Source organism: Grammomys surdaster, unplaced genomic scaffold (assembly GCF_004785775.1).
Source record: "Grammomys surdaster isolate TR1022 unplaced genomic scaffold, NIH_TR_1.0 334, whole genome shotgun sequence".
NCBI classification, from domain to species: Eukaryota; Metazoa; Chordata; class Mammalia; order Rodentia; family Muridae; genus Grammomys; species Grammomys surdaster.
In genome coordinates this window covers 2,503,749-2,517,774 of record NW_021604753.1, presented here as the reverse complement: position 1 = coordinate 2,517,774, position 14,026 = coordinate 2,503,749, and the positions used below count along the sequence as shown (strand labels likewise).

Below are 14,026 nucleotides of genomic sequence, written 5' to 3'. Positions count from 1 at the left end.
TTGAAGTTGGCTGTGGTAAATAGTGTCTTGATAAACCAGAGTACACATGTATGTTGGTAGTGTGCTGGCTTTGGATCCTTCTGGTGTGTCTTCAGCTGGGTCATACACAGTTCTACCTGAGCTTCTAAAGGGCCTACATCCTGCTTTGCATAGTAACAGTTTCTCCTCAGTAGAAATGAGCAAGGCTCTTCCAGGTCCCCATCTTAGACTGTGTTGTTTGTTCACTTGGTAAGCCCCAGATCCTCTTATCTCCTTGAGGCCCAGTCCACTCCCAAGGGACTGAGGCCCACACCTCAAGCCCTCAACTTACTGTTGCCTCCTTGTGCTGTGTAGGCCTCTCTGAGGGGAAAGACTTCTGCAGCAAAGGGATCTCAAGTCTGCACTTTCCCTTCAGGCAGTGGTCTTGATGCTGGCCCCAGCAGCACCCACCTATCTTATTTCCTTCTGCTGGGTCGAGATGAGTGACTTTCTCCATCACTTAGAAGGGAATTTGGTTGTGTAGAAGAGACTGGCATTTCATTCCACCAAGGAATTATTGTCTTCATGGCTCAAGCTGAGGAAAGTTGATCCAGTCAGACTTAATATGGGTGGAAGAACCCTTGAAAGTAATTACTTACATAATTAATTAGTTAAACAAATGAACGAATGAATGACTCTAACAGTTTTCAGCATGTGCACTCAGTTCTGTGGTAAAGAATTCATGAGCGAATCATTTGCACCTCAGGTTTCCCAGGTTTGGATGCCAAGCAGGTTGTTGGGGATTAGCTGTTAGTCATCTGGAAGTGTTTGGTGGCATTTTATTCTATCAAATCAGATCCTTAGCTCTGAGGAGAGAAGTGTGAATGAGGAGGGGAAATCAGGGGCTTGTTAGCAAGGACAAACTTGGAGGTCACATCAAAAGCTCAGGAAAAGGGCAAAGGGAGGTACCTTTCCCTGCTGCCTCACTGATGGTTTGGGGTTCCAGAGGCCCCTGTGAGTCCCAGCCCTTGCAGGGGAGTCCTGGGGAAGGAAACATGGGACACTGGGGAAAAGGCAGATCTGGGCTCAGATTCTTCATTTCCCCCTTTTCCCAGGCAACTGACATTGCCTATCTGAGTCCATGTCTTCATTTGAAGATGGTGAGTTTCCACTTTCTGCCTCGTAGCTTAGCCTGAGGACAGAGGAGAGGCATGTACCTGAGGTAATGCCCCACGTGACAGGTGCTGAGTGCTGAAGGTCCTGTGATTAGCTGGAGTGTGTTATTTCTGTTCAACCTTGGGCCTCCCACTTGCTGACTTCACAGAGGCTCGTTTCTTTTAGAGTGGGAGTCACAGAGCTGAGAGCTTCATCCACATCTGTGTGAGGTGGTGAGGTGAGCCTGTCATGGGTGATCCATGGAGCCTTGGCACTTTCTCTGCTCCCCTGGCTATCAGTGGCCTCCGGGTATAGTAATAGTGGGCACCAAAAATGCACTCCAGATACTAGCAAAGGCAGGAATGTGAACATGCTGCTCACAGCGGGAGTCAGGTCTGCCCTGCTGCTGCCGGCCTTCAAGCCCCTTGCTCCTGGAGACTGCTGCCAGCCTGGCCTGAAAACGTGCAGGCAGTGGAACTGGTGTCAAGGATGCTTTGTGTTGTCTTTACTCTTGAGGAATCAGTAACCCAGGAGAAGGAGGTCAGATTTGCAGGATAGGGCCTGGCTTCAGATTTAGGCACTTGTTTAAAGAATGTGAGGATGCACACCTAGCTGGCAGCTCACATCTGAGGTCTGCACTAGATGTACAGATTGCAGAGTCCTGGGTAGAAACACAGGGCCTGTAGAAGTGAGTGTGGCTTTCTGTAGGGGAGGAGGGACAGAAGCCAAGCATCCTTGGGATGCTTGGGAAGAGAAGAGGAATAGGAAGCACACCTTTCTTCCACTGAGTAAAAAGGATTGGCTTCTAAATGTATGTTATGAAGAATGTAGACTGTCACTCACAGTAGAGAAGTTTGTCTACACTGGTCTGTAAGGAGGTCTTGAAGATGTAGGGACCCTTGCTTTATATGAAGTATAATAGTCATTACACAGAGACTTTGCCCTCCCTGTGATTCTTAGGTGGGATGATCTTTTAAAACACATCAGATGGGAGCAGTGGCCAATCCTACAGAGCAGTAGGATCTTTGTTAGTTTGAGGTTAGCCTGGTCTATATAGCAAGGTCCAGGCCAACAACATATGCATAAGGGGACCTATCTCAAAACATAAATAACTAAAAGAGCCTCCCATTTCTCAGGCTTCCTTGCCAAGTAGCTGTGTGTCCTAGAAAGTGTTAAGCCCATAAACACAGCAGCATCTTGCGCATGCTCTGGGTAGGATCCCAACTTGGCTGAGATAAGGTTATATCCCTGCATGTGCTTATACCGTCCGGGTATTGACTTTCTGGTCTACCTACCAGACCCTCCAGCATTCTGGAAGATCTCAGTCTCACTCTCTTTTGCCTCAAATCAGCTCCCCTACTGTGCACTGGTCAGTGTGACCCCAGGCCTGTGGGACTTACAGAACTGGTGTCCATGGGGCAGTTTACATGTGACAGGGAGTTGCAGCTCTGCTGTCACTTAGGCTGGGCCCGAGTGTCATGTGCCTCACCGAGTCCCTCCTGTGCCCAGTGGTGCCCTCAGTGCCACCTGTCAGTGCCTTGTAGTGTGTGAAGCAGACATGGCCCTCATGGACAGAATGATGTGGCACCTACCCTGGCAAGGGTGATGTTGAGAGCTTGGGCTCAGCCTGTCTTCCTCTCTCCCTCCTCGGCAGGTCTATATTCGGATAAAAGACGACGAGTGGAACGTGTATCGGCGGTACACTGAGTTCCGGGGGCTGCACCACCAGCTGCAGAGTGCTTTCCCGCAAGTAAGGGCCTACAATTTCCCGCCCAAAAAGGCCATTGGAAACAAGGTATGCATCTAGGGGCCAGATCATTGCTGTTGCTTGGTCTGCCCTTGAAGACAGTGCTCACCACAAGAAAACTGCAATGTTAGGAAAAACCGAGAAAGGAGCTTCTCATAAGCCCCCACCTCAGGAAAAGGCACTCTTCCTGTGGGTGAGCTTCCCCCTATTTTACCAGTACAGCTTCCTATAAAGTGCCAGAGAGCTAGTGTGCTTGGCTCAGTGGGGGCTGTCCCCTTCCAGTAGGAAACACTTAACGTTGCCCGTGTTGTGTGAACGTGTCAGAGAATTTGAATGCAGGCAGGCTCAGCTGTGGCCTTTTAGATAATATTCTTAAAAACAGGTCATTAAGAGGGCTCAGTGGATAAACGTGTTTGCTGTACAAGCTTGTCACACTGAATTTAGTTCCCGGAACTCATGGTAAGGTAGAAGGAGGTTTTCTGGCTTCCACATGTGCATCTGCACACACACAAATGTATAATTTTCAAAATCAAAAAGGTTTTTGAAGGCCTGGGGAGCTGGCTCAGTCCTAACAGTGCTTGCCATACAAACCTGAGGAACAAGTGTGACTCTCCAGTACTTACAGAAATGTGACACACACCTATAATCTCAGCACTAGCTTATCGGCTAGTTCCGTCAGTGAGATACCCTGTCTAAAAATCAAGGTAGACTCAAGGTTCTTCTCTGGTATCCACACCCACATGCACATGTGTGCACACAAACCTACATACACACACACACCAAAGCACGGACATGCACATTCACACATTTGCAGAACATGTGCATACACACCCCAAATACAGATGCACGCATATGCACATATACTCACACTCTCATACAAATGCACACATGTACATACAAACACAGACTAAATTAACATCTTGGTTGGTCATGCCTACTGACTGCTGTTCTGTCAATGTTGTTCCTAGTTTCAGTCACTGCAGTTATCATACTTATTCACATGCATAAAGAGACCAGACATTCTCAGAGAAGTTTATTTTATTGTGGCTGCTTCTTTCATCAAGGTAGGATGGCCTCTATTGAAAATGTGTTACTGCTTAGTCACTGTACAAAAGGCTGGGTGAGACTGAAGACCCAAGTCTGAACCCAGTGTGCAGCTGCTCAGTCACCTGTCCCGGCAGTCATCCCACCCTCCTGTTAGTGAGTGGAAACATTGCCCCTACCTTGTCTGCACTTTGAACTGCTGAGGGAGCTTGAATACCACTGTGCCTATAGCCCATCTCTGTTCCCTGGTTTAACTCTCCTAGGCACTAAAGGGTCACTAACTCCAAGGATAGTTCCACATGATAGCCATCAGAATCAGGTGACAGGATATTAAGCAGCCAGTCAGACATTGAAGTTCAGGACCCTTTGAGGACCCGAAAGCAACTGGGAATAATATTGACAGGAACTCCTCTCTAGGGCTCATTCCCAGTGTGTGCTGCCAACCAGAATCCTCATAAAGACAGAAACCATGTCTCTCTGACCCTTCATCTATTCTATCACATCCTCAAGCCTTTCCTGATTCATACACCTCCTCTTCTTGGATGACAGTGGGCCCATGCAGAAAATCTGCAGTGGTATCCCAATTCAAGTTTCTTAAATTAATCACCTCTGCCAAGGCCATTTGCCACATAAGTTCTAGGAACTAGCCTACCATACATCTTGCATCACTCAGAGAATTCTATGAGGCTAAAGCAGCCCCTTCTCCACCCCCTGCTTCCTCAGTGACCCCTTCCCCATTTTATAAGCCTTCACTGAGTTAAGTGTGCCGAGAGTGCCAGTCCCATGAGCCAACCTCACCAACCGAGGCTCTGCCCTGAAGAATGAGGCTTCTGCAGTTCAGTCATTTAGAAAGAACAGGTGTCTATCCTGTGTAGTGGGGACTGTGAGTGGCTTTCCTCTTTGCAGTGTGCCTCTCCATGCAGGAGAAGTCCCCCATGTAGAGTGGGTCATCCATGGTCCCTCCATGCAGGAGAAGCCCCACCCCTGCCAGTGCACAGAGGGGACTTTCCCCTCCTACACCCATGTCTGTAGAACAGACTCTTACTTATTTGTGCATAAATGAACTTGAAGATGAAGGACACCACCTGCAGAGCTTGGCTCACTGTAGACCTGCTGGGTGGCAACCAGATATCCAGACAAGTTTCCTATAGACACATGGACCTGACAGCTACAGCCACAGCCTCATCCCTGACATGCACCTTGTCATTCCACAATGGTTGAAGGATTGGCTTCACATGACGTTGAAGCATACACACTTTCTCTTCAGTCCACTTTGAGTGAAGACCAGGACAGAATTGGGCAATTTCTTCAATTTCCAAGGTATAGAACTGTCAGTGCCTATAAGGACCTTTTACAAACTCAATTAAAGGCCAAGCTTTTGTGGATTTATGTTGGCCTAGCACCTTAGAATCTGCTTTGGTGTCCTGATGGCAAAATTTCTAGGAAGCTTGAACACAAATTGTCCAGAAAAGTCACTATGTTAGGATCTCTTTGACTGGTGTATTTCAAAGGTGACTCACTTGTCTTTCTGGATAATGAAGGAGAATCCATACATGACATTTTTGGGGTGACTGAGTCATGAACACTCATTCTCTGTGAGCCTTGGCTGTTAACTGACTCACTCCTGAGCTGACTGTCATGGGCACCATCCAGGGAATAGGCTACATAGTCTGTTTTATGCACCACATGAGCGTCTGTACACTTCCGCCACAATCAATGGTAACAGTGACTGGAGATTGTGAGGTCGTGGGTCTCAGCGAAAGTTCCCCAATTGAATTCTAACAACAGAAAACTTGCTGGTCAACTGGAGGCTGCTCTCCCTCCTTTCTCTGCTGGGTAGGTTTTGCAGGATATGCTAGAGGCCAGGCAGACTAGGCCACATCCATGGCTCCAGGCTCAGGCGGGGACTCAGTACTGTTTTTTTTACGGTTCAGTCAGCCGATGGGAGCTGAGAACCCTAGGCCTTTCTGAACATTGACTTGCCACTGAGGCAAAGTCAGGCCCTTCAACTTGTCGGAGAAATTATCCCTTCGAGTGCGCATTAAAACACACACAGGAAGGCTGTGGTGCTTGCTGAGCTGGGTCTGTCCCCATGCAGCCCCTAGACCCTGAGAGGAAGTCTGAAAGTGCAGCTGGTGGCTTTCCCAAGGACAAGTCCTTGTAGTGGGTGTGTTCCAGAGTATGGGCTGTTGTGCTAGGTGCTAGGAGTTTATGATGAGTGCAACGGTGCCCAGAACCCAAAGGTAATGGAGAGAGCACCCGTGGAGTGGAGAGATGTGACAGGGAGACCCCCTCCCACACACACACATACATTGGCAATGGCTGTGTTCCAAAGAGAAATCGAGGAGTAGAAGGACTCATGTCCAAACAAAGCCAGCTCTGTAGCCCTGCTTGAGGCCTGGTGCTTCCTGTACGGAGCAAGGGTGGGGAGGTGCCCAGTCTTTTCTTGGATCAGTAAATGGCACCAAAGGGACTTTACAGTAGATAGCATCATTTTGCCAGGAAAGCCATCTCAGGACAGTGACACACATGAGCTCAGCCTTGAAGTGGAGGAAATGGGGTTCTTGGGGAGACTTTTCAATATCAAATCTAACACAAATTTTGCAGTCATGTATGAAGAAATAGAAGTGTGGGTGCCCCTGCACTCATGTCTGCTGCCTGACACACAAGGAGAGGTTGGACGCAAGCTGCTGTGTCTGTTGCATATTCTGGCCTGTAACACCTCCAGGAAGCGTTGTCTGATGGGTTTCTTATCATACTCTGCCTGATTTACAGTTCTCTCTGTCCTGTGACATCATGGACAACCATGGACAACAGAGGCTGCCTTTTGTGGGCAGAGTGAACACAGAGAATGAACCCACGACAAGTCCTGAGCTCAAGCAGCAGAGAATGCTGATGGCGGCAGCCATTTTCCCATAAGTTTCCTTTCTCTGGTTTTGTCTTTCATTTGATTGACAGGTGCTGGTATAGATGCATAGATAGCATTAATGGAAAGAGATGGTTGAGTCCCAGGTGGCACCATCTGCCCTGCCTAGTATCCTCAGGACATGGAAAAGCTAATGTTAGTAGGACGGCCAACATCCTACAGGCATGTTGCTCACACCTGTAGTCCTAGCACCCTGGAGGCTGAGTCTGCAGGATCCTGAGTTTGAGGTCAGCCTTAGCTACATAGCAAGTTCCAGGCCAACTAGGCTATATAAAGAGACCCTGTCTCACAAAACCAAACCTGATGTTGCACTTGGGGACAGCCTTTCCAATTAGCTGGCCACAACTGGCTGTCTCCCTGCCTCACCCCTGCCTTGCTGAGCTGGAGAGCCTTGTTTTTATGCCAAGCCTGCTGCTTTTCTAATTGACGCTTGACTCTCTACCGGGCATTTGATCTCGCCCACAATGTTTTTGGGCCGTTAGATTGCTTGTATATCATTATTTAATCTCCCCCTCCAGCTTGAAAGGCCTTCAGAATATACTTAACCTGTGTTCCATCTGCTGGTTTTGCATGTGTTTTTGGACAGCTGATTAAAATGGCTCCAGAGAAGAGCCCTTCTAGGCTCTTACTCTCTTCTTGAGTAATTGAGAATAATTGCCACCTTCCCCTCCAGTGCTCCCATTCATACTGAGGGCTGGTATCACAGTCTTTGGCATCCTGGGGGAAAATATGTGTATTTCCAGTGCCTTTGATTCCCCAGCATTTTAGTTATTTGTACTGGCCTCAGCTTTCTGGGCTGCTCAATTGCTGTCTTTCTTGGTGACCAAGGAGATCTAGGGGCAAAGAGTGAAGGGCTCCTTCTACTGGGAAACACTGGTTGTGTAACCTTGGGCAAGTCACCAGGCTTCTGTGTGAGTCGGCTGCTTGGCAGTGTCGGACTCCTCTGGCTCTTGTGGGCCTGCAGTCAGTGTAGGCTGGCTGTTACACATTACACCCAGCGTAGCTCAGTGCCCTGCCCCATGCTAGCTTTAAAACAGGTCTGGAGAGAAGCACACTAATTTGGCTCCTGCTGTGGGTTGACTGTGAACTGCCCCGCACACAAGGGCTCATGTGTTTGAGTACTTGGTTCCCAGTTGGTGCTGCTCTTCTGAAAGGCTATGGAACCTTTAAGAAGAGGTGGGCTCCTGGGGCACAGTCTGGACACTTGCGAGTCTGGCTCTGCCTCTGTGCACCTCCTGAGCCTTGCCTTTCCCACCCTCCCCTCAGAGCCAGTGTCTCCCCTGTAGGTGATCACAGTAGAAGCACAGCCACTGCTGGGTCTGGGGGGTGCCTTGTGGCCTTGCCCTTTATCTCCTCACCTCACTGAGGAGTGGCTTTTGTTGTATTTGTTGAGGCATATTTGTATATGTCATAGAGCCTGGCCTGGCCTCACTCTGTCACCGAAACTGGCCTGGAGTGATACTTGATCCTCGATTCTGAGTGTGGGGATTCCAGGCTCTGGTATTGTTTTAAACTGGGGTACAGCTTCCAACCTGAAGGTGCAGTTTGGAGTATTTCCCCCACAGTGAACACACCCCAGCAGCCCTGCAAGCCAAGACTGGCCCCAGCATCAGCATCAGGAACATCCTTCTGTCACTCCACAGTGACCCACAGTCCTCCTCCTGCTTTCTAATGACAGACTATCTGAGGCCTGAGAGCCTTACATGGAGGAATTCTGAACTTGAAACCTCTTGCTTTTTCTCTCTACACCACAGCTCTCAGACTCTTCTCTGTTGCTGCATGGGATACCTGATGGCTCCACTTCGTTGCTGTATAGTATTCCACTCTGTATAGACACCACAGTTTAAGTATCTTTTCTGTTCCTAGAAGCATAGGTGACACTGGCTGCATTTAACCATCGACTGTCTATTGTGCTTTCTGGGGTCTGCATTCAGAGATAGTAGCCTAGGCTAGCCCGAGACTTGTGATCTTGTGGCCCATGCCTGGTCAGCACTGGGATTATAAGCATGAGCCACCTCACTCAGCTAGTATGGCTCCTTGAGAGAAGGGGAAAAGAAGGAACTCAGAGGATAAAAAAAACACCCATCTTCCCACCACCTAGAATCAACAACCATGCACATTTTGTCCTGTCTACTTCTAAGCTCCTAAAAAAAATACTGCAAAATTTTCTGATAGTCCCTAGAGTACACAGAAAGCTGTAATGAATAAGCACATATCTCCATCCAGATGGAATGAATGTTAATGTTTAGAAATTAAACATCATACATACAGCTGAGTTCTCATTGCAGCCCCTGTCCCTGGGGAGAACAGCATGGGGCTGTTGGTCCCTTGGCCCCCGCCTTTGTGCTTTTATGGTGGGATTATAAAAGTGCTATCTTTTAATGACTCTGCATAAATGATGATGCTACTCTTTATGTATCCTTCCCCAGCTTGCATCCCTCAGTGGTATTACAGGGCTTTGAGATGAAGTCATTTAGACAATATTCCCCCTTACTGTGTTGTATCCAATGTTGCCCTTGGACCTATGATTCCCTCTACCTCAGCTTCTAATTGCTGGGATTATAGTTATGTACCACCACGCCTGCTTGATCACTATAGATTTATTAGAATGGCTTCAGGCTAGTACAATAATGATTGCCTACCAGCAGAAGGTCTAAGAGCTCAGTAGTTGTTCAGTCCGTGAGGCTGGATGGGTATCTGAGCTGGGCTTCTGTATACAGTAGCATCGTGAAGAAGCCAGTTCTAATGTCAGTGAAGGAATGGACTTGCCAGTGAGAGTGAGGGCGAACAGGAACAGAGCATGTCCATCTCTGTATCCTCATACAGGCTGCCAGCAGAGGGTGTGGCCCCTATTAAAGTGTGTCTTCCTGCCTCCAGATCCAGGTTAGAAGTGGACCTTCCCACTTCAAATGATTTATGTAAGAAAACCTTGCTCACAGTGTGCCCAGCCATTTGAGTTTTAGTTGAGCTGACAACCAGGAGTATCCGTCGCACCAGCCTTCAGTCCTCCTGAGGACGGGCTGTGAAAGTTTTGCATCTTGAGTAGCAGAGGCCTTTTCTGGAGAGCTCTTTGTCTCCCAGGTCACAGAAGCACTAGACTCAGTCCCCAGAACATTCTCATCATTTCCTGGGGCTTCTGCCTTCTGAGGGAAGGTGAAGTTCTTTTTTTGTAATGAGTTTTGAAGCTTTTTTGAGCCAAGTGCCTGATCCTCATAAAGCCGCTGAAAATGGAACTGTTTTGAGTCAGAGAGGAGCCTTTGATCTGGCTCATGGCTTTCCCCATGAACCAGGCTGTTTTATTCCTATTAGCAGGAAATAAACAGAATCCTGTTCACATTAGCAGGACTGTTCTTCTATGAATGGTAGCTCTTTGTTGCTAACTATGCACAGGCACTACTCACAAAGCATAGGCTCTGCCCATGTGCATACTCTCAGTTAATCTCCTCCTGGACCACAGCTTGGAGGGTTTCTGCCTCCCCTTTATTCTTGCCTCAGGACCTTTGCATGCACAGTTTTTGTGTTTTGCCTGACTCCTCCCATAGTAGGCCTTTCTCTGTCAGCTTCAGCTTGAGTCCCCCCTGCTCATAGAGCTCACCCCTTGAATATAGCTCTCTTGACCCCTTTTTCTTCCAGTAGCTTTGGTATGACTCCATATTTAGTGGTTTATTTCTGTAGACGTGGGTGCCTGTATGCCAGGAGAGAGGCACCAAAACTTCAGCAAAGGATAATAATAATAATAATAATAACAATAACAATAATAAGTTTGCAGTTTAGAAGTGTCACTTCTAGGTGAGGTCAGTATGCAGAAGACTTAGGGTCACATGCCAGAGCAAGCTAGCAGGAGCCCTTGAAGGCTGGAAGGAGACTTAGAAGGCAGGGAGAACCTGGTGACACTGGGGACTCTCAGGAACATCAGACTTCCACTAGTGGTGTTGGTCTCCATGTAAGACCTAGACCAGTGTTGTGGACATAGTACCAGGGCAGAGCTTGTCAGCTGGTGACCCAAAGGCCACATTCCTCCTGAGATCTGCCTTGTGTCTCACAGTAAGGGCTGTGACAGTGATGGTTGTGGAAACTGTAGTGACAGCTGAGGGGACAGAGCAAACAAGCAGGGCTTCCTCTTGTACTTACATTTTCTGTGGCAGCCATTGGTCTGTGCCTAGTGCGCTGGTCCTGCCCTGGTGTGAGCCTGTCTGCCCGCTGCTTTCACAGACTGCAGGCTGCTTAAACAGCTTTTGAATTTTGTTATCCTGGAGGTTCAGGGCTGGCTTCTTGGAAAGAATGATTTCTTTTTCCATCTAAGTTTTGTTTGCTTAAAGACAGCATCTCACTATGCAGCCACAGCAACACAACTAGAATTTACTGGCTTGTGTAACAGAGTCTGACTTCAGGAATGGCTGGATCTAAAAGTTCAGGGAAGTCTCCTGTCTGATAGTTTCTTGCTCTGCCTAAGTTGGCTTTCTTGTCAGACAGGATCCTTCTCGGGCAAACATGACCTGCCTTCCTGACTTGTTTTCCATCAGTGAAGCACCACAAACAGAAGGAGCGACTGCTTTTGGGATAGCTTCATGGTGGGGTCCTGTGCCATGCCAGACTCAGTCATGAGAGTGGAGATTAGCCAAGTCACGTTCCTGAATCAATCCTGCCTAAACCATATGTCACTGATGGAATCAATAACTGAAAGAGGAAGGTTTATCAGGGCATGTGGGTCAATGGGGCTCAGCCCATTTATTCTTGGTTCCACGTGTTTGGACAGAACTTATGGTAGCAAGGCCATGTGAAAGAGGCTTGACCATCATAGCCGACCTCAGAGAAGAGGGCAAGACATGAAATGGGCAGGGTATGTAACCTATAAAACCCCAAGGACCTGACCCAGTGATCTACTTCCTCCAGCTGGATCCCACCTCCAAAAGTTTCTAAAAACAGCAGTTGGGAGCCAAGGGTCTAGATACAGGAGCCTGTAAGGGACATTTTGCATTCAAATCAAAGCAATTACTCTCTGGATACAGTGAACTTTACTCAAGGACTTGTGTAGTGAAACTTAACAGTAGCTGTGGCTCCTGGGACTTGGTCACCACTGGAAGTCACAGGCATTTGTCAAGTCCCAGAGCAGCTTCAGCTACTGTCTTGGCATATCCTTAAGTTTGTGAGTTTGCAGTTGCTCTGGACATGAGACCAGCCAGTAGACCATGGAATTAATGAATCCACACAAAGGCCCTTGTAAGTGCTGTGTCGTGGCTCCAGGGAATAGGTTCAATAGGAAGGGCTTTCTGTTTGTTCCTGCATAGCTGTTCCATGACTTAAAAATCATCACTCTGAAGCAGGGCTGATGGGCTCTGCTATGGCCATGCAGTACCCTGACAGTGTCCCCACCGTAGACCTCAAGGTCACTAAATGAATGGTTCAAGGCCGGCTAAAAACTCTGGATTGGGATTAAATATTTCTACAACACAGGGGCCCATAACTGGGGTGATCACCATGGGCAGATCATGGATGCTCCAACACCTGGGCCTGACATGTTTGCCCAGCCCATTCCAGGAGCAGGATTGCCTTCTTCTGGCAGTGTGGGCTGAACACAGGAAATGCAAGCTGGTTAAGGAGTTATGGTGTTGCTTCAGCAGCATCATGGTGGGGAGAGTGAGTGCTGGGCTAGCAGGAGTTAGAGTGCAAAGGCTGGCTGGCTGTTGAACTGGAGGCTCTTGGGTCTGGGGGTGGAGATTGGGGGGGTAGAGGGTTTGCATATCGTGTGAGGACCTGGATCAGAGCCCTGACTTTGTGATAAGAAAGTGACTACTATTAAATAAGTAGATAAGTGTGTGTGTGTGTGTGTGTGTGTGTGTGTGTGTGTGTGTCTTAGTCAAGGTTCTATTGCTGTGAAGAGACACAGTGATCACAGTAGCTCCTCTAAAGAAAAGCATCTAATTGGAGCTGACTTACAATTTCAGAGTTTAGTCCATTATCACCATTGCAGGAAACATGTCAGCACAGTGATATGGTGTGATGCAAAAACTCTCAACTGGACCAAAGAGCCTGCTTTCATCTATTAGAGGTATCTTGGACTCTTAAGTTCAGCAAAAACAGAGGGCAATCTCAAGTACTTAAGAGAAAGCAGGTTTAAGGATATCCACCCTGGCCCTCAGCAACCAAAGCAGGGCTTCCTCTTTAATTATGTTTTCCTATGACTCAATTGTGGTCCCACAAGGGTTCAGCCCATGACCATTCCTGAAGGAGAGTGGGAAGGTGCAAGACATGTTGCACACTGGCTTCTGCCTATTGGCAGACAGACCACTGAATCCGACTTGCCCCAAGCAGAACAATCTTCCAGAACCTCTGTGACTCTCCTTCCTCTGGGCAAGGTGATAGTGTTTGAATTGGGGCATGTGTTTCACTCTGCGTGAACCACGGGGACAGGTGGTTTCTTATTTCTGATCTTGTCAGAGCTGCAGGTCTACCCTGGTGTTGGAACATTGGTTCTCAAGGCAGGCGGCCATTGAAGTCAGACAGATGGCATTCACTATTAATCTCAGCTGTGTAACTTGGAGGAAACATTTGATCCCTCAAGGCTCAGTGTCTTCCTCTACAATAAGGGAAAAAACTTCATAAAGCTGCTGTAAGGGTGTGTTGAGGTAACGGGTTACCTGCTGAGTAGTGCTGGGCACAGGGTGAGCTCCCAGTGAAGGCCACGCTGCAGTTGTTAGCATCACCATAGGAAGTGTGACACGGGGGTGAGTGTAGCTCCCATGCAGGTGGATGACACGGGGGTGAGTGTAGTTCCCATGCAGTTGGATTCTTGGTGCCCATCCTGGAACAGATGTGTTTTCCATTCTGTCTGTAACGGTTGATTTTCATGGTCCTTTGAGAGTGCTGCTTTGCATGTCCAAACTCTTTACTGATTATTCTGTCCCTCTGATACCCAGCCCCAGGGCTACAGTCTGAATCTCTGAATCTGAGAAGAATAGTGGGTGTGGGGTGGAGCATCTGTCCAGACACCAAGCCTCTGGCTTTTCCTGCAAAGATTATATGGAGTTGATTTGTGGGGATATGGTGTTATCTCAAATCTTCCCTTTTTCTTTCTATCCCAGGCAACATATACCAGCGACCATCCATCAGAACCCAACCAGGGTGCTCTCAGTCTAGCCACCAGTCTCCGTGTGTGTGTGTGTGTGTGTGTGTGTGTGTGTGTGTGTGTGTGTGTG

At 48.1% G+C, this 14,026-nt stretch overlaps 1 protein-coding gene across 1 annotated transcript in view; it reads left to right on the top strand.

The window, feature by feature from the left end:
* Positions 1-14,026, top strand: part of Snx29 (sorting nexin 29) — a 386,660-nt gene that overhangs the window by 350,786 nt on the left and 21,848 nt on the right. The window contains exon 19 of the mRNA XM_028778358.1: positions 2,768-2,908. Coding sequence (XP_028634191.1) covers positions 2,768-2,908 — 141 coding nt within the window. The remainder of the gene's footprint in view (positions 1-2,767; positions 2,909-14,026) is intronic.